The 20,322-nt window shown below is 46.3% G+C and overlaps 1 protein-coding gene across 1 annotated transcript; it reads left to right on the top strand.

Annotated features, from left to right (window-relative positions):
• The first annotated feature begins 936 nt into the window (after window positions 1-936).
• SPRY4 (sprouty RTK signaling antagonist 4) lies at window positions 937-15,432 on the top strand. The gene is made up of 2 exons (XM_062002496.1): window positions 937-1,078; window positions 11,478-15,432. Exon 2 carries the CDS (start codon window positions 11,524-11,526, stop codon window positions 12,421-12,423), a length of 900 nt encoding a protein of 299 aa, XP_061858480.1. The 5' UTR covers window positions 937-1,078; window positions 11,478-11,523; the 3' UTR covers window positions 12,424-15,432.
• The last annotated feature ends 4,890 nt before the right edge of the window (window positions 15,433-20,322 follow it).

Genomic DNA, 20,322 nt, shown 5'->3' with positions numbered 1-20,322 from the left:
GAAAAGCACATAAATCGCTTCACTTCCACCAAGCAGCACCACTTCCTCTCTCTTCCTCGGGTCTGTGTAACCCGCACAGCTCTAACCTATCTCCTGCAGAGACAAAAGCCATGGAATAAACCCACAGGTTGCACACACAACCCGCAGTCGAAAGCTTCCCCCGCATTTTCACAGAGACTGCCGGCAAACGGCGCAGGCTGGAACGCACGGCGGAGGGACGGGGTGTGCGAGGGTGCTGCAGCGAAAGCAGGGGTCTAAGCACGGGGAAGGGAAGCCTACTGCAAAAGGAAAAGTGGGAACATGCTGTCACTTCACAGTCGCACCCAATAAAATCGGGGATCTCCAAAGCCTCCGGTGCTCCCCGCCGCCGCACACAGCCGTACCGCGCACGGGCGGCGCGGCTGCCGGACACCGGGCGGGGAGCAGCTCCCCGGGGCCGCGGAGCACAGGGCTCCGGCGCCTGCGGAGCACCGGCTCTACTGAGGGGCTGAGGACACTATCAGGGCTGCTCCCCGCGAACGGCCGCGCACAGAGAGCGCCGGAGCGACAGGGGAACACGGCAGCGCTGAACCCGAAGAGGAGGAGGGGGCTCGGCCGTACACCCCCGCCTCCGCTTTCCCCGCAGCAGCGGCCGCCGTTACATCCAGCCCCGGGCGGGGGGCGCGGTGCATGCGCAGCGCCTGCCCTCCATTCATTAAAAAAGAGGGGCGGGGGGGGAAAGAGGAAAGGAACGGGAGGGAAAAAAAAAAGCGCGAGCCGTATCCGTCCTCCGCAACTGGCACCGCGCTCCTCTCCAGCCCCCCATTCATAAAAGGCAGCCGCGCCTGCGCCCTGGCGCCCCGGTGCCCACCCATTCATAGAATCGGGCGGCCGCGCATGCGCAGGAGGAGCCGCTGCCCTCCCATTCATAAAATAGCCATTTTCCCAGGCAGCGGCGGTTGCAGCATCGCGGCGGGCGCTGACAGCGCCTCGCTCGCAGGTCCCTCCCGCAGCCCCGGCGGCTCCTGCCAGGGCGGCCCCGGGCCCGGCCCAGGAGTAACCCGCCTATGGAGAGATGGTCTTAGCCGAATTACTTAAAGTAAGTACGAGATCGCTGTTTACGGTCAAATGTTACATGTTTTTAAGTAAGGAAAAAAAAAATAACGCCTGTTCCTTGAAGAGAGATCTTGCGCTCTTTCTAGATGTATTCGTCTAGTCCCTTAGAGATCGTCGATCATCAGTGTATTTCTGGCGATGGCTTTTGTGACAGCAGTTGCCTATAATTATATATAGTGGACAGCTGCCCGGTGCTTCATAGGCTAAAGGAGACTTTGCATCTTGAAGAATTGTTCTGTTTCAAGTAGAACTGGCATTTGTGTTCTTTATTTCTACCTCTTTTCTGCGTTCTTCCATCAACATCTGCATTTGATGTACGTACATGGCAGGCAGGCTTCACCACACTTGTGTCGGGTTTGTTTGCAGGGTTTTTACAGCAGAATAAGTCTCTTTTTGCTGTTGATGGGATGTCGTCTCCTTCATCCCTTCTTCATTCTCCTAAAAAGGAGCATAAATATGTGGTCACCTGGACTGACAAATAGGAACTGGATATTTCTTGCTTTGGAATATGAAAACTGATTATACGCACTGCCTCTCTTTTCCAAAGCCTGATGTCTTGTTAGTGTCAAGTTGTTCTGAGCTGTATCCATAATAGAAGACTTCAGAGATCGGCCACTGCTGTGTCAAATCATTCCAGTGTGACCTTTGCTCTTTAGCATTTTATTTCATGCAATGGTTTGTTTTGGTTTGGGGTTTTTTTTCATGGGTTTTGGGGTTTGGGGTTTTTTTGGCCTCGGTGCCTTATTCCATCACTATTCTGCTCCCTGCCTTGCTATGCATTTGGTTGCTTCAATTTTAAATCTGAATGAAATATATATTTGAAAGGATGAATGAGTCATAAAAATGTGTACTTAGAATCATTTCATGAAGGTATATGAAGTATATTATATATGGAGGAGAAACCTGTCTTGGTTGCTCTTCTCTACCAACTGCGCAGCAAAGATAAGCCAGGATTTTATTTTCTGGTACCAGTCCTGGCGTCACAGGAGAAAGACAAGCCTAGAGACGACATGTTCTGAAAATTCATTATCAGAGAAAGAAAGGGAAAAAACTGAAAGGGGCACATAAAAGGCACAAAGATCTTAGAGGAAAGCAGGACTGGGAATGCAGACCTTAGAAATGGCAGTGCAAATGAGTATTAGCATTAATCACAGGAGGAAAAGGCTCCACTCTTTTTCTGCAAGTGACCAAGGGTCTGATTTCTTAAATCTGTTATAGCCCAAGTTTTTCCTTAGAGGGTGGAGGAGAGAAAGAATAAGAAAAGGAAATACAGCTCTGAATTACCCAGAGCAGAAAAGATACGTTCTAGATTCTTTAAAACTTCTTCAGCTGCTGCCTTTCTTCCATGCCATGCTAAAGGTACAGCAATGTCAAAAATCAGCTCAAGGATTGCTGTTTAATGAGGTGAAGAGAAACCCAGCTTCCCCAATATTGAGGTTTTCCTCCCCTCCCCATTTTGGGTTAAAGAATAAAGCTACAATTTGTGCACAGAATCACAATGATCCTGATGACTAGCTTCCCCCTCCTCTGTCTAAAAATGCCTGATAGCAGGAGGAGGGGAACAATCCCAGTTATTGGAACCCCACTGGGGATGTCTCATTGATAAATGTGCCATTTTCCATGGGACACTGTGTTTTCTATTGCTAGAAGGGACTCTATATTGGCATTATAAAATTAAAAGGACTATTTCTGAATACTGCAGTCCTTTTGAAATTCTCCGTGAGGTATGTGCAGGGGAGAAATTATTTGTTCTCCTCCTGAAACAGCAAAACAAAAGCTGTTTTCATGGAATCATGACCAATTCCCAAATCAAACTGGGAAATACAAAATCTCAAAAAGCAATCCCCTCACCCCCCCCCCCCCCCAAAAAAAAACCAGACTTTGCTGAAATAAAATTCACAACCCTTGCAACACTACAGCAATAATTAATTCACAGCTCTGAGAGGTTTCCAAATATTAACTGTAAAAGCAAAATATCCATCAATCATGTTGTTCTACAGTTTTCCAGATTCAATCCTGTAGTTAAAACTACCTTTTTTAAGCAAATAGCTGCACAAGTTGGGGTTATTTTTGTTTATTCTTTTAAAATGAAATATAATGTACGTCCACTTAAAAAAAGCATAAAATCCTTCTAATATGCTTATTATTTAGTGCCATTAGCTGAATAGATCACATCTGAGCTTGGTTTTCTGGCCTTAAAATAAATGTACTTATCCAATAAAAAAGCCTTGACTAAGACATTGGAGTCCCTAGAGATCTGGATGTTAGTGGGCCAAAATGTGCTTTATTGCCTTGCACTATAGGGATAGACTTTAGCTGGATAGAGACAGCTTCTTGGAAGTCTACAGGTTTGATTTCCCAGCTTCTGAATTTGCACGCTCTGGCAGGAATTTAGTGTCTCGTTTTAAAGATGGCAGGTTTCCCTATAAGCTTTCTAATTTATTTATTTTTTTGCTTATTACTTGTACAGAAAATTCTAGCTGTCCTTAGATAGATACAGCTGCTAAGGATGGGTACAGAAAGTGTTCATATCGCTACTTTGTTAATATTAATACACACTTTATGGAAAATAGCACTTTTCCCCCCTTTTTTAAAGCATTTCCAGCTTGACTCAAAATTCAGACAGCTTAACTCAGTCTTAATGAACTCCAACATTCTATATTATTCCTAATCACACATTAAAAACGTGTGCTTGCTGAAAGGTCGCCTTTAACTTCAAGTGTCGTCTTGCCTCATTAAAAGCTTTTATCAAACCTTTTGACTTCCATCAGTAGCAGCACATCCCTTGTCACTGCTGGGAGGTCTGGGCAAGAGGATGCCCTTAATTCCAAATAAAGGCAATGGCAGAATCTGTGGCCTTATCACCAGCTCCTCCTCCACAGGGATGTGAGTCCTTTACTGATCCCTCTCCTTGGCTCTGGTGGAAGCCAGCCCCAGCAGCAGCTCCCTGCCTGTTCTCAGCTCCCTCCCCAGGGTCCTGCCCAGCTGCACCACTTGGTGCAGATACTCCATGGACCCCTAGAGGTCTTTGCTTTGTGAGCACTTTTTGATAGCAAGCATAGCCCTTATACCAGACACCCTGGCTTTGTTTTCAGTGCATGACCAGGGTATTTCACATTTTTCCAAATGACTGTAGGGAAGAGCTGTAAATTGCTGGTGAGCCTTGGGCTCCAGCACCTTTGCCCAAAGCATGGGTTGCAGTGGTGACCAGTGCTTTCTAGGTAAGGTTTTCTAGACTGTGGAACCACCTCACCATAGGAGAGAGAATAGTCATGGTTTCTCAAAAAGCAGTGATAACAGAGGAATTTCACATTAGTTACCATCGGTTCTGAACCACGGGGATTTGCACCGGCCTTGAAACACATGCTTGCACTTGGTAGGATACTACTTCAAAGTGTATGACTATCAATTGTGACTCTTTGTATTCAGACTTATCTGTAAAGGTTTTATTGCACTATTTTAGTTTTTCTTCCTGATGCTCTAGTTTTTCTGAAATTCATGTGCCCCATATAGCGAAGAAAACAAGCAAATTTCAGCAGTACGTTTACTGAAACTGCCTGTGTGTTAATCTTGATGAGGTGATCGTCATGTCTCTTTCTGAGACTGTAATTCAGCTTTTGCATGGGTAATGACAGGTCTGGTATCACAGTAACCAAGAGGAGATGTGATGCAGCTGTTAGATGACAAGACTCAAGAGGTCTGTAGTTTGTCCCCTCACCACCACCGACACACAACAGAACTCCAGGCGAGTAGTTCAAGCCATACCACAGCCCCAGTCATCTAGGACCTCAGGCAGGGCTTGGCCTTTCATCTCCCTGGGGTAACTTTTCCATCCCTTCTTTACAAACACTTACGATGCCTTAATACTTGGAAAAGTCTTGGAAACCCATGATCAAAAATTGAAAACTCAAGTTTGCTTTACTCTGCTTATGGTAAGGAGGTGGCTCTCTCCATGCCATTACCCTCCATCCCACCTAGCGGAGTTCCAGCCATCAGAGCGGTCCTGAGCCTTCCGCCAGCACCGCAGCCATAGGCAGTGCTGCACCGCCCATGCGGGCTGCAGCTCCCCAGCGTTGCCAGGGCCTGGCTCAAGAGGGGCCACCAGCAACATTGCAGAATGCTCAGGACAACTCAGTGCCAGCAATTCCAGGAGAGGGCTGGCTTTGCTGAGGCTAATGGCTCTTCTCTGACACTGCTGCTGTTCCAACAAAGCAGAAAGGACAGGCTGCCCATGAGGTGTAAGGCACAATTCGCTAGAAAGTTATAGAGTGGTGCCTGATCTGATACATGCAGCTTACAAAGGATACAAAGAGTTGTTGGTGACTACATTACTGACCATACTGGCAATCTCTCTATTAGCAAACACATGCCAAGCAGAACATCTGGGGCTTTTCTATGGCATTTAAGGCTGAGTCCAGGTGTTTGCATGTCAGCATCTCATGTCACAATTTTCTGCATCTTTCAGATATGGATTGAGCAAAACTAATACCTTGTAGCCAGTGCAGGGTGGATGGGATGAGGGTCGTGGGAGCATGTTTCCCCTTTTTCCCCTGGACTTCACCGGGACTGCAGGCACTGGGGTCTTGCCAGTCACACTAGTGCTTCCCAAGGCCGGGTTTTGCAGGATTGCTTCCACTCCAGACACAATTCTGGACTTGAAACCCTTATTCTCATTATTATGTTGTTACTACTCACATCTAGAATGTTTTTTAAACATCTGAGAAAGATTTTATTAAAATTATTAACTACTAGGTAACTGAGATGGCTATAAACAATATATGTTTCTCCACTAGTTAGGTATTTAAGTCAAGATCCATTTTGTTTTTCAGTAAAGTGTAACACAAGTTATCCAACTCTGCTTTGAAAATAAAGTTACTAGGACCTTACTGCTTCAGAAATTGTTCTGAAGACATTCATGAGACTGAGCTCTCCCAAGGGTCTACATTACTTTCTCATGGGATTGCCTGCAAGGATGTAGCTTTGTATAAAATTATGTAGACCTGTCCAAAATCCTATTAAAGCATAAGATCACTTTTGTTTCATAGGGCTAAAGAATCTTACAAAACTTTTGAGTCTGAAATAATACCGTAACACTTTAACAGTTGGTTTCCTGCAACTTTAGGACTTGTAATTATCTAGTACAATAGTAATTTTAAACTGGCAATATCTTGATGAAAAGCACAAGCAGCAGCACTGCAGCACATTTATGAATGTACTTCTAAATCCACTTTCACTCCCTTGGAAGTGAAATATATTTTGACTTGAAAATTCTAAATGGTGAACAACCATAGAGTCTGTGGATGGCAATGGGGAAGAGAAATTTTCTCTACATGGGAGTTTGTTGACATATCTGCTTTGAAAAGAACTTCATTGTTTCACCTACCTCTAAAGAATGAAAAAATTCCAGTGTAAGGACATGTTCATGAATTTTTCTTCCTGTTGCCTACTTTCAGAAAATTGCCTGTACAATTGCCACTGGTGAATTTGTGCCAGTGTTAATACCGTAATGTGTCTATAGTCACTGGCGATTAAAGAGTAACTGGTTTTGTTTACAGGTATTCTGTATGTCTTTTTTTTTTTTCAATTAAAATGCAATTTATACCCAGGCTGGATTAGTGCAGTGGACAGCAAAGGAAATGCATCAAGTTTTGTAGCTTTTGCCAAGTTTGGGTGCTGAAGTATCTTAAGTCTCATATCCTACTTCACTTATAGAATTGTTTAGGTTGGAAAAGACCTTTAAGATCCAACTGTTAACCCAGCACTGCCACATCCACCACTAAACTATTATTATCTCTTATTATGTCTTCTTCTATTTTCTTATCTACAATTTTCTTTAAATGACACATCTTGTTATATTAAATCTGTTCAATCTGAGCAATTAATTCAATGTCTGCAAGCAATAGCCAACCACTCTTGCCAGAAAGAGAAGATCTGTTGACAAAACCAGCATCATAAATTTCAGTCCTTTCTTACCACAGCAGATGACACCTGTGAGCAGAAATGTTCTTTCTAAGAGGGTTTAACATTTACAGTTGATCTCTAGTAGCCATCCCCTTCTTGGTTAGCTAGGATGGCTGCTACAGGCAGCTTCAGGCAGCCAAGTTTAAAGCAGAGGGAAGAAAGGGGAAGAGAGACATCTCAGCCTGGCCTTTCTTGCCTTCTCTCCCAACTTAAGTGACTTGTGTTTGTCACCATGTCTGCCTAGGGCCCATTCAGACACACTGGCCAATTCCATGTGCTGTATGCTGAATTGGGTCCCTTCAACATCTGAGCCAACATCAACAACTGCAAGACACAGTGACCACCCTGAACGCCACCTTGCTCGCCTGCACAGGCTTCAGAGCCAATGCAAGAGCCCCAGGGTTATACCCCTTTAGTCTTTATCCTCTTTCAAGGTCTTAAGCCAAGTATGAGCTTTGATCACAGATGTGGTTGGGACGGAAGCTGCAGCTTATAAGATACCAACATTGCTGCTCCAGACAATGTTGTCCTTGCAGACAAACACCCTGCATGCATGATGAGTTCTTGGTCAGGAGGTGATGAAGGGCACGGTTCTGGAGCTCATTCTGGAGTGGGGATGAGCTTTCCTGCTGCTGAGTGGACATCTTGCCCAATATTCCTGTAAATAGTCATGAGATATCCTTACATCTGCCTGCAAACTGTGTTTCAAAGGATGTCTTGCTTGTATTGTCCCAGTCATCCTGGAACAGTTTCAGACTGGCTACGGCTTCATTTTTTTCCCCTCTGGGGAAAACATTAACAAAAAAACCCATAAGTAATGACATCTTGGAGGTTCTTCTAGTGAAGTCACCAAGGTCCATACACATACCCAGGTGGGCACACCTCAGATTGCAAGACTTTATGGGAGCAGTCTGTCCTCTTGACTTGCTTCTGATGCAGCACAGGCCCTTTATCAGATGACTAGGTTAATTTTCTTTACCGTGAGAGATGGAGTGCTGTATAGGTACACAGATACCTAGTACCCTTTGCTGAAATCTTCCTTTTCATGGGATGCAGACATAAAGCTTAAAGCAGAAACATCTTGGGGAAAGATGTCCTCAAGGCACGTGCCAGTGGAAGCACACAGACAGAAAAACTGAAGCAACCACACTGTAAAATAGCATCATTGCTGTCATCTGGGCAGATCCTAACAGAGCAGAGCCTCTTTGCAGAACAAACACCACCCAGCTCACTCACTAGTTCAGTATTCAAAGATGTTTGACCTGGATCTGTCACTAACAATCTCACTGCACTGCTGAAACTTGTGGTGACAAGACCTTCAGCAGCAATGTAGTTATGGTCCTTGGAAAATTCCACCGATATCAGAAATGTATGTCTTGTAAGAGTAGCTTGAAAGCTGAGATCAGTTAACTGTGGAAACCCTCTGTTCAGGCATGTGAAGGCAGAAGTTGAAGGACTAACACCAAAAACTGGTAGGGGGTGTACTTACGGTGTTTTAGAAATGATCTTCAGCAAGAGAGATGCCTGTTAGAGAGAAAATTTGAAACAGTTTTATAATGAAAAATGATGATGAATAATTTTCAACATTAACTATCCTAAAGTGTGGTGCTTAGTCCAAGGGTCACCTCTTTTCTGTGATAATTAACTCTGAAATCCTGATTAGCATTATCTCAGTTAAGCCATCTTTAACTTCTGCCTGCATATGTCCATGTCTGCATACCAGGGGTTTGGGTGTTTGAGTGCCCATGACTATAATCCTTCTCCAAATTAACCTGATGACATATCTTCTGTATGATGTCATCGCTAGTTCCGGACCACTGCAGTCTGTGCAGCTACAGAGTTAATATAAAGCCTAAATGCCAACTGCTGTGTGCTGCTCCTGCCCTGGGGGGATGCCCGCTGGGGCAAGGGGCTCTGCATGTGGTGCCACCAGCGACACAGAATGCCTGCAGTGAGCCACGCTGGGTCCAGCTGTCATGTCGGGTAACATCAGCATCAGCTTAGCCTTGCTGCATCAACAGAGGCAGCAGGTGCTGACTCAGGGCTGAACAGCTCTTGTCCACACACACGCTGGCCTGTGGGACACCTTAAAAACAGTAACACTCCATGGATCCTGTCTAAACCTAGTGAATGGACCATACCCCAGAAACTTGGTAGCAAGTGCTAGCGAGTTCAGGCCAGAATGCAGAGCCCTGTGCTAAGTGGTTGTTTTAAAATTCCAGCAAGGCAACGAAGGCAGTGCTGCCCGTGACATGGAGGAGCACACAGGCAGGCTTAGAGCATCATTCAGCATGCCACCATTTCTTCCAGCTACCTTCCATCTAATATCAGCTCTGCTGCACTTCATCTTGGCAGCAAAAGCAGCTGCATCTCTCTCCTTTAAAAAAAAAGATGAGCCACCTCCCTAAAAAACTGTGAAATTCAGTCTTTCTGCAAACATAACACCTAGCCAATACAGGACTGTCTATTTTGCTAAACTCTGACTTGCAGCAAGTACTTTTTATATCATGACACCAGATTCTGATGTACAAAAGAAAATCAGTTGTCTTTTTCTCTCTGCATGCCCCATAGCTGTCAGAATCATTGCTTCTTTATGTTTTTTAAGCACAGGAAATAGGAATAGATGCTTTAAAAACTCTCTTGTTTCTCAAGTCAAGATGTCAATGAGCTATGAATAATGAAAGGAAAATTCTGCATGAGTGGCAAAGACCCAGCAGAGAATTTTAACTGATGAAGAGTAACAACATAAGGACTGCATTACAATAATCATCATTACTGCTAGATAAAGCACTTCTTCCTGCTCATCTTGTGCCATGGACAAAGCTCCCGGCAGGCAGGACGTGGTGCCAGTGTACCGGGGCGGCCCATGCCATGCTGACCACGCAGTGCTACTCCGGCCTCCTATTGATCCCAGGAGAACTGGCAGATGTTCAGCTCCTCAGTTGCCAAGTGATCTATCAAAGCAGCGATTTGCACATCTAATAGTGGACTCTAGTAACATTTTTCAGTGGGTAGAAATGCGCTTCCTTTTCTCCCTCAAAAAAATGCACAATTACTTCATGCTACAGTTTTTGTAACGTTGTGTTGAATGTAAGGGGGATGTGCTCTCACCGGAGAGGTGTACATTTGCTGGCACACACACATATGCATTTCTCATGTGTGCCTTGGTTGTAGTTGGATGCAGGTTTTTCCCTGACTTTTTTTCCCATCTTTTCAGACTGCTGTAATATTAAAATCTTTCATGTCGTTGGAAAAGGTTAATTTGTTTGTCTGAACACAAACAACTGGCAATTCCTGAAGCTGTTCACTGTTTCTCTTTTCTTGGTACCAGAAGCTTTTCCACACACCCCACCACCCCCTCAACCCCCAGCACAACTTGCGCTGAAGCTTTACTCGCCACTTCTTTAAACTGATCTCCCGCATTATATTATTTATGAATAAAGGTCACCCCATGAGGAAATGGCACATCTACTAGAAAACAATGTGCACTTTCTAAATTTGAACCAAGTCATTTCCGTTCTTTGATTTAAGTTTAGTTACTTCCTGTGGTTTCTTGTCCTACGCCGCTGCTGAATCTTTGGATCAGCTCCAGGATAAATTGCACTCTTTCAATGAAACTAGAAACTGCGGCAATAGGCGGCTGAGCTGGCTTAGGTAGTAAACAGCACTTAAACTAAGTATTAGCTCACTCAGTGTTCTGAAGAGGAGGGCCTAATTACCTGTGCCAGGTGACATATCGACTCTGACCCATGTGTGTGCTCTCCCCTGAGCTGGACCCGTCCTCTCCCACCCTGGTTTGCAACCAGATGAGCTGCTGAGTGAGAACTTCCACCTCCTGCCAGAGGGCTGAAAGGAGCCTTGAAATCAGCAGCTCTGGGTGGATAGGGGACAGGTCCTTGCCAAGACAAGCCACCCTCGCACAGGCAGATCCTGGGTTAGCAAGGATAAGTGCTTGGCCCTGTGCTCCAAAGTATGTTTGTACCAAGCCAACGCTGCTTCAAGCCACCATTTTGCATCGGGGTTTTTAAGGGACCAGCTTAACTGGAGCAAATCTCCAAACCTTAGATGAGTCATTTCAAGCAGCTTGCTGACAAAAATACATGTGAATATGCAATGGTAACCTTAAGATGTGCTTTTGCTCAGTAAAATTATGAACGGGAAGCAAAAGTAGCCCTCCCAGGACCAGAGGAGGGACCCATGGCCACAGTCAGGGAGAGAAAAACAGTAGCAAAGGAGGAGTGATGCACTTTGTACCGGTGCAAGTGCTCTGGCTCTCTTGGACACAGATTTACATTGTAAGACCATCTGCATAAGAACCAGCCTCAGCAAAGAGCCCTGTTTGGGCTGGGGTTGCAGGATAATTCAATAATGATGTGCTCTTTTCTCCCCTGCCCCTTTTTTTTCTCCTTTCCTCCCCCCAGGATACTTAAGAGCAGATTTTTCACCATTAATCAGGCCGCTCTACCAATGGAGCCCCGGATCCCCCACAACATCACCGTCGTCCCCAACTCTGCGATGGTGCAGCCCTTGCTGGACAGTCGGATCCCCTACGGGCGGCTGCAGCACCCGCTCACCATCCTGCCCATTGACCAAATGAAGACAACTCACATAGAGAACGATTACACCGACAACCCCACCGCTTCCCAGCTGGCAGCCCAGAAGCGTCCCCGAGGCCCCCATGAACTGGTCTTGACCAACCAGCACCTGCAGCGCTGTGAGCAGGATGTCACCCACCCCTGGATTTCGTTCAGCGGGCGGCCCAGCTCCATCAGCAGCAGCAGCAGCACATCTTCAGACCAAAGGCTGTTGGACCACATGGCCCCGGCACCCACGGCAGAGCAGTCCTCCCCCAGAGCAGTTCGCATCCAGCCCAAGGTGATTAACTGCAAACCTATGGATCCGAAGGGACCCTTGTCTCAGGAACTGGACAAGCACTTTCTACTGTGCGAAGCCTGTGGGAAATGCAAGTGTAAGGAGTGTGCGCTGCCCCGGACTCTGCCTTCGTGCTGGGTCTGCAATCAAGAGTGCCTCTGCTCGGCACAGAACCTGGTCAACTACTCCACCTGCATGTGTCTTGTCAAGGGCGTCTTCTACCACTGCACCAACGAGGACGATGAAGGCACATGTGCCGACCACCCCTGCTCCTGCTCCCACTCAAACTGCTGTGCCCGCTGGTCCTTCATGAGTGCCCTCTCCTTGGTGCTCCCTTGCTTGCTCTGCTACCTGCCAGCCACCGGCTGCGTCAAGCTGTCCCAGAGATGCTATGACCAAGTGAGCCGGCCCGGATGCAGATGCAAAAACACAAACAGTGTCATTTGCAAGGCGCTGCCGGAGAGCAAAGCAAGCAGGCCAGAGAAGCCCTTTTGATAGTTTGGGAGGATGGGGAGTGGGAGGACACTCCATGGAGGGGGGTGACGGTGGCTGTTTCCAATAACCTGTGTTCTGAGCGTAACATTAGGCTTTTGCCTTCGGAGAAAGCAGAAGCAACTGTTTCCACAAACTGAAGCACTTTGGGTTATTCAGGGTTTTGGAACTGGTTGGAATTGAAATAGACGGGGCCAAAGGAGGAGGGATCTTAATCACGTAGAGTGAAGGCTGAAAACCTATGTATATCTTGAAGTACAGCTGCTTACAAACTCCAGGTTCAGACGGACAGCTGCTCACTGTGCCTGCACACCACAAGAACCATTAACTGCTCGCTTGGCAGGCACGGCTGCACAAGCAATACCCATTCCCAGCTGCAAAAAGCCACGTTGGATTCGTATTCAGGGTGGGCTGCTTGTTTTTGCTTTCCTTCCAAACTCTGATTTGCTACCAGCAGCCTGTTGAAGGTGACGGGTTAACCCCTCTGCCCTCCTCCCCAGCCTGCACACCATTACAAGGGCCAATTGCACACAACGTACACGTTTCTCAAAAGGTTTCTGTGTCTCTCAAAGACTTTTTTAATAGAAGTAAAGATACAGTTCATGTTTTTTAAGAATCTTTAACATTTAGGCGTATTGCTTCCTTTGAACACCTGGACACATTCCTGTGTGACATGATCGAGGGGAATCTGCTTTAGCAGGTGGTTGGACTGGTTGATCTCTAGAGATCCCTTCCAACCCCCCACCATTCTGTGATTCTGTAACCCACCTGGCCACATTGATTTAAAGCAAGATGAGTGCAGGGTTGCTCCCTCCCTGGGAGGAATAGTGGCAGGATGTGTTCAGGCAGTTGCACTGACAGCGTGTCGTTCTGCCTGTTAGCTGAGCCGTAGAGTCAGGTTTCACTAGATGGAATATTAATTTTACGTCAACAGCACAAGCCCGCTCCAGACGGATGTTGGAGGAATCCCGTTTCCCCAGCACCTGCTCGTTCCCCAGGGCTGGAGCAAATGGGACCTTAGCTCATACCACAAAGTGAAGACGTGCAGCATTTGCTTCTCTAAACCTCTTGAGCTCCATTAAGAAGTCACAGAAACCTAAGTGTACGATACACACAGGTGTACTTTTATAGGAATATCAATCTAGTACCTCCTCTCCTGGAACAAGCTTTTCCTTGCTCACAAAATATTAAGACTTGTAAATTTTTTTGTTGTCTTGGGGATGAATGGGATTTGCTTGAAGTACAGCCCATTCCCCCGTCTCTATTGCTGCTGTTCAACTTTTGCCTCCTCTGTACAAAAGTGTGTCTTTTTAAATGTAGAGAATGCTTTTAATGCTTATTTTAGTGTTAACATACACTAGGGAATGCCAGAGGAGGGAAGAGAGCACATTTCCAGAGTGTGCCTGTGGTTTCCAGTAGGTGACTGTCCTCAGCTTTGTCCATGTGCTCATCCTGGGGCTGGCTCTGCGTTACCACCAGATGCAGTAGCCCTGTAAGATTCAGCGACCCCTTTCTTTTGACAACTACAAGGTGCTAAATCAAAATCTTTGTCCAAACATGCAACACTGTAGTAAGCAGGTAGGTACTTGTTGCATGCAGAAAACTGATCTAGCCTCTCTTTCTTCTTTCCTTTTCTTTTTTTCTAATCAGAGGAAATCTCCTCAGTAAATGCACAGCAGTGACAGTGAAATGTCATCTCTAATTAGATAAGCAATAGGCAGAGCTCATGTAGCATTTCCAGGAATCCCATTTGCTTGGTTGCAGTACAGTTGCTGCGTAGGGGTTGGCAGGAGCGTACTGATGGAAATTCCGGTGTCTTGTTTTCAGAATTAATTTAACCTGGATGACTTGGAGTTTAGTTAAGCTTAGCTGTAGATATTTATTGAAGGGGGAATTAAAAAAACCCACAAACCACAACAAACTTTCTATATTTATAGCATTTGCTAGCTTGTATATGATAAATCATAGAAAAAGGGATACTACATCCCTTGCCAGATACCAATTCCTATAGTTTATCCTCATGTTGACCATATGGGGACACCATAAAGAAGGAAGCAGGTAGAGATTCAGAGCTGTATTTATTATCTTGCACAAATTGGAGGGGAAATGATACAAAGAAGACCAACCCCAAATTAGATTAACTGTTGGTTGAATGTATAAGGTATTGTATTTAATAAGACAAATAATTTTCCTAAGATGCAAATAGGCCAGAAAGTGCAGCAGGGGAGGTATTTACCTGCTGCCACCCTCTATTGGGACCATATGTATCCAAATGGCTCCACCTGTGGTTGTTTTGCCTTTTTGACCCTCTGACCCTGGCTGTTCCAGGGGGATCTGAGCTCAAAATCTGCAATAGCAAAGCCCATGGCTTAGATGCATGGTCCTTGCCAGCAAACACAACGCTGGAGTGGTCGCCACTGTGCCAATCTACACTCATGTATATACACCCAGCAATCCCTATGGATTTACTTGCGTTGTACATACTTGTAAACTATTTCTCTGTTGGTTTCTTTTAATGTATAAATCCTGTGATGGTGTAAGCCGATCCCATGCTGGAAGACTGTAAAGCGTTAGTGGATGTGTTAGAGCAGTGGTAAATGTAGCAGAGAGAAACCCTCCATCTTCCCCATGGCCTCGCAGCACAGCCATTGGGCTCAGCTGCAGCAGCTCCAGGCCCAGGGCATGGCAAGAAGGTGCTGAGCTCCCTGCAGAGCACTTGGAGAGGTTTGGGGTGAGCTGAAGCGGGGGCTTTGCCTTGGGGCTGGCAGAGGGTACGTCTCTGGTCAATGATGTCTTTATTCCCTTCTTTTCCTCCATCCCTTTTTAAGGTACTTGGTTCTCCTGCCACCCCTGAGACATACCAAGGGCACAGGGCCATGTAACCTCAGCCCCGACAAGGGCTCGAAGCGGCTACCATGGCCATCACCCCACACAAATAGGAGCGACTGCTAATTAGCACAAACCTCAGGCACGACATTTGCTCTCCAGCTGCATCAGTGCAGTAGGACCATGAAGGCGAGAGGGGAGGGGAGGGGAGGGGAGGGGAGGGCAGGTTTCCCTGGGACAAAGCACTGTGCCACCGCAGAGCAGCTCTGGAGGAGGAGGAAGATGGCAGGGGCTCAGGCTTTACCACCCTGCACTGCCCATTGCTATAGCAGGTTCATTGTCCTCTGCTCACACATGGAAGAGAAGGCCCAGAAAGCAAGAAAGGGTGACTTGCTGGTGCACTGGCAATGCCACACCACGTCCCCAGCTGGAGCTCACTGTCGGCAGAACAACTTCAACAAATGAACCCACACTGCACCCTCTGTCCCAGTGTCCACTGAGTACAAGGAGTAGCTACTAAATTCACGCTGTTGCTCTCTGGGCACTGGTTTTCTCACCCGGATGAGCCCTTGCCCTTTCCACCTTCCCTCCCAGGCTTGGACACACTGATAAAGGTTTCCTCCTTCTCCTGTTACCACCCCACCACATACACACCCTGAAAAGTTACCACAGAAGGTTTTCTTTGTATAGAATATTTATTTTGAAGCTCTATTTTAATAGTATTTATTTTAGAAGGTCTACTATTGTAAGAGTTCTTCTGTTTGTGAAGAAAAACAAGTACTGATGAATGTACTGATCTAGAAATTATATATATATATAAATATATATTGTTAAATATATAAATGACTGTTGTGGGTTTTTTTAAGAAAAAAAAAATCCCAAAGAATGTTTCTAGCAATTATTCTGAATATTCTCGTTAGGCCCTGGAGCCTGGCTCATGAGGTGCACGGCCTTGAAACACCCCACAGCTCACCTGCAGTGGGGAAGAGCCAGCTCCTCGGTGAGGAGGGACGCCTTACTATGTCCACTTGTAGGAGCAATTCTCTTCTTCCTTCCAACTCTAAAATATGCCAGGGAGACCTGCGTGGAAGTGAGGCTGCTTCTCCTGCAGGGCAAGAGCTGAACTTGAACTATGAGAATTTGTCTGGAGATTTAAACATCACAGAGGGATTTTGCGGAGAAACATGTACTACAGAGCCTCCCTTGAACTGTCACACCTGCTCCTTGCTATCATGCTTCTCGTTTCTAGGAACAGAGCCTGTGCTTTTTGTACACCAACAAGCAGTTGGGGACGGGGTCTGCTCAACACCACAGCCACACCAACGGAGCAGTCACAGACAGGCCACGTGAGATAGGGATGGAGGCTAGAGGAAAAGGCCAGGAGGACTCTCCCTGCCCACTACCTTATCTTAACGCTCATCCAAATGTCAACAACACAATAAGAACTTGACCTCAGGCAGGTATAATTTTCATAATTTATGAGTCTTCAGGACAGGAGGTGAGCCCAGGCTTTATCATGTTTGCACACACTTTGGCTGCCCACTCTGCAGGGCTCCACAGCCCAACACAGTGCACCCCCAATTGTCCCCCCACACCTGCCACCCCCAGGCACCTGTGGTGAGGGTTACCTCTGCACACAGGGAGCAGAAAGGGGCTGAAAACCCCTCCTCATTTCCCCAGGACATTAGGAACTCACTTTGACACTGGGCTCCTATCCACTAGCATACACCATCCTGCCTCCCCCCATCTTCGCTGCTGCCTCATGTGCCACCAGCGTCACATTAGGCTGCTAAAAATAGGGTATCCGGCTTATTTTTCACCATTCCTGTTATTTATTTGCACGCACCATGGAGCTATGACTCATCAAGAGACGTGCCGTGTTTTGTGTTATCCGCAAAGGTGAGCTGAGTGCTTTACCTGGCCTGAAATAATATCACTGAAACAACAATGTTGAGTCAGTCACTGGATCAGATAAAGAGACAATAACTACACTGTACGAATCACGACATCCGATGCCAAAAAAGTGCAATATGGAAAAGATGCTGAATTTGTTATGCTGGTGGTGGTTTGTTGGTTTTTTTTTAACAGACTGAGCCAGGATGTATAAATTTAAATCAGAGTTTGGCAACATTGACTGATGTCTTGCATATAAAGCTTTAAAAATATCAACTAGGCTTTCATGTCTTGCTGCTGGAAGCAAACCAGAGCACTCCTGTTGATTTGACTGGGAAATGTGAAAGTAACATCTTTTCAATCAGAATTATCACCTTTTTAAAAATCATTTCTTATGCCATATTCAATAATTGACCGTTGAAAGAAACCAATTCCAACACCACGGGCACGGGTTATAAGATGGCAAAAAGATATATGGAGCTAAAAGTGTACCAGACTTCCCAGCTCATTATCAGGTCCAAAGCAACCTCAGCTCTTAGAGGTCAGGCCAGAAAAGGAATTTCTAGTGAATCAAAGCATCCAAAACACCCATTAAGTGATATATTCATTCAAGTGAATGGTCTTAAACTTACAGAAACAAGACAAAAAGCTAATTTTGAGATTTCCTTCAAAACAATTATGCTAAAATATGTACTTAATAAACATGCTGAGTTTTTTCCAAGGGTTTAAAATTCATCCATGATGAGAGGTGAGGTTTGTCAGCTATGGGAGGAGGGTCAAAGGACAGCTGACAAGCAACACTGGGCAAGAGCTGCATCCATCCTCGAAACCAAACACAGTGATAATCTGGCTTCATATTGAGAACCAAATCGAGCCCTGAAGATGGGGTTTTTGGTCACTAGCAGCTGCAGGGAGGATTTTGTTTGTCTGAGGAGTAGGATGCGCTCCTGCACGATGAGACATCTTGGCAAGAGCAAAGGGAACAATAGACACAACAGGATCCAGAAAAGGCAGCAACTGCAGTGGCATCGGGCGCCCAGATTGAAACTGGGACTCAGGCAGAGCAGGGCTAGCTCAGTATCCTGCACGGTGGTCCCAGCAGGAGCCAGCCCTCCTGGCCATGTGTACAGCACCGTTCACACTCAGCCCTGAGACCAGGGCAAGACCCAGTCCCTACATGTGTCTCATCAGGGGCTGTAACACCAACTTACCCATGCTTCTCCTGTAAAGGGTTTTTTAAAATCTTTGCACTTATACAGGTACCTAATCCCAGAAGGGGATTATTTGGTGCCCTTCTCCTTAGTGAGCACTTCTGCTCTGTTTGCATGGAAACTAGACAAGGGATTCAAGGTCTATCACAGAATCACAGAATGGTGGGTGTTGGAAGGGTTCTCTAGAGATCATTCAGTCCACCCCCCTGCTAAAGCAGGTTCCCCTCAGTCAGGTTGCCCTGGAACATGTCCAGGTGGGTTTGGAAACTTATAGTCCCATCTTCCAAAAATAAAAGTGAGCAGATTCACATCCATGATCATTCTGGTGATACAAGAACTTCTCTTTCATTCTTTAACTTTCCAGGCGTGATGCTGGGACACGTGTGGTAAGTAGGAGCTCAGCTGTGGCACAGAAGGGCTCTGCTGCTCCCACACAGGTACCACCTCCCACAGCACTTCTTTCCAAATAGTAATTTCTGTCCCCAGGATTAGATGCTAGTAGTGTGTGAATGGGCATGATGTGGGCTGTGCCAGGAGCCCCATGCCCTGGCCAGACAAAGAGCTGTCTCCTCACTGAGATCCACACATCGGGACATGTCACCCACTGATGAAGTTTGGCCTTTTGTGAGCAGCAGACAAATGGCCAGGATAAAGATAAATTGCCTTTGCAATTTTTTTTACTTCCTAACAATAATCACCTCCCATGTGAGGCAGTGAATCACCAGGCTGCCCGCTCAAACCCTGCTGAGCACCATAAAACTTTAGGGATCTCCTCAAAGAGCCAAGAAGGCACCTGCGCTCCCACGCAAAGCAAATGCCTCCTTTTCAGAGAACTGAGATGGCTGTAAAGGTCAAGGCAAAGCCTTTCAGCAGGCAAATGTAGATCTCAGCCTGCCTCTTCTACCTCACTCTAGTGTGGGTCTCAGCCTCAAGAAGCTCCGGGGCACAGAGGCTCAGAGCTACCTATGCCCTGAACAGACCCCAGGGGCCTGAGCTGGACACCAGGTCTTGAGGCAGAAGAAGAGTGAAAGGGGTTGACAGAAGCTGCTGGTCAAGCCCAGGCCACTGGAGTTGATCATGACCCCAGGAAAAGCAGCCCAGGGCACCCAAACCGAGACACATCGAGGCTTCTGCTGTTTGCTATAGGGTTGTAACGGCAGGGGAAGAAACAACCCGCAAGCTTAGAAACGGCAGATTCATAAGTTGTTGGCTTTTTTAATACAGTCTGAGCCAGGATGTATAAAACTAAAAAATCAAACCACAATCCTTTGGGTCTCCCTGGTGTCAAGACAGCTGCATCTATTTCACATAGGCTCAACAGTCACCCAGCAGCAGCTTGGGCAGAGTGGCAGCTTGGGGCTCAGAGTCTGTCCCCATCCAGCAATCCCCACCACCTGTTAAACCCAGAAATGAGTAAAGGAGATGGAGGAGAGTTTCTGAACAAATCAGCCAAGACTTCAAGTCTCTCAGGTTTCCTCTTGCATCTGCCAAACCGTTGCCCCATGAGAACACACAGGCAGTGAGGCAGCATCCCTGGGACTGAACACAGCAGACACCCCCAGCATCTCCTGCCGCCTTCCCAGCCCGGCTGCACTCTGCAAATCCCCGTGAGGTTTGTGCTCCCAAGCACAGAAATCCAAGAGTTTCTCAACAAAATCCTAAAAAAATGTACTTTATCACTGAAGAGAGGGAAGATGGAAATGTGTGCCACCCGTTTGTTCCTTAGCACTGCAGCTTTCATTGACATTTTTCTCCCCCTGCAACAAGGGATAAATAGAAGTTTATGCACAAAGAAATTCTTATGAATAAATCATAAAAAACAAGCTCTGCTCAATGCCAGGTATGTTTGTGATTATGTGGTCCAGTTATGTAACTGGGTTTTCCTAATCAGAAACATGATATTCTCGGCGCAGGAAACTGGGACATTCTGCATCACGTCTCTTTGCTCCAATTACTGCACTGGAGTGTCCAG

The sequence above is a fragment of the Colius striatus genome, chromosome 9, assembly GCF_028858725.1.
Source record: "Colius striatus isolate bColStr4 chromosome 9, bColStr4.1.hap1, whole genome shotgun sequence".
Lineage (NCBI taxonomy): Eukaryota > Metazoa > Chordata > Aves > Coliiformes > Coliidae > Colius > Colius striatus.
This window is presented reverse-complemented; position numbering and strand designations above follow the sequence as displayed.

Bases quoted from the DNA above. Each gene is read 5' to 3' on its own strand.
- SPRY4 (XM_062002496.1), top strand. From the start codon at position 11,524: ATGGAGCCCCGGATCCCCCACAACATCACCGTCGTCCCCAACTCTGCG.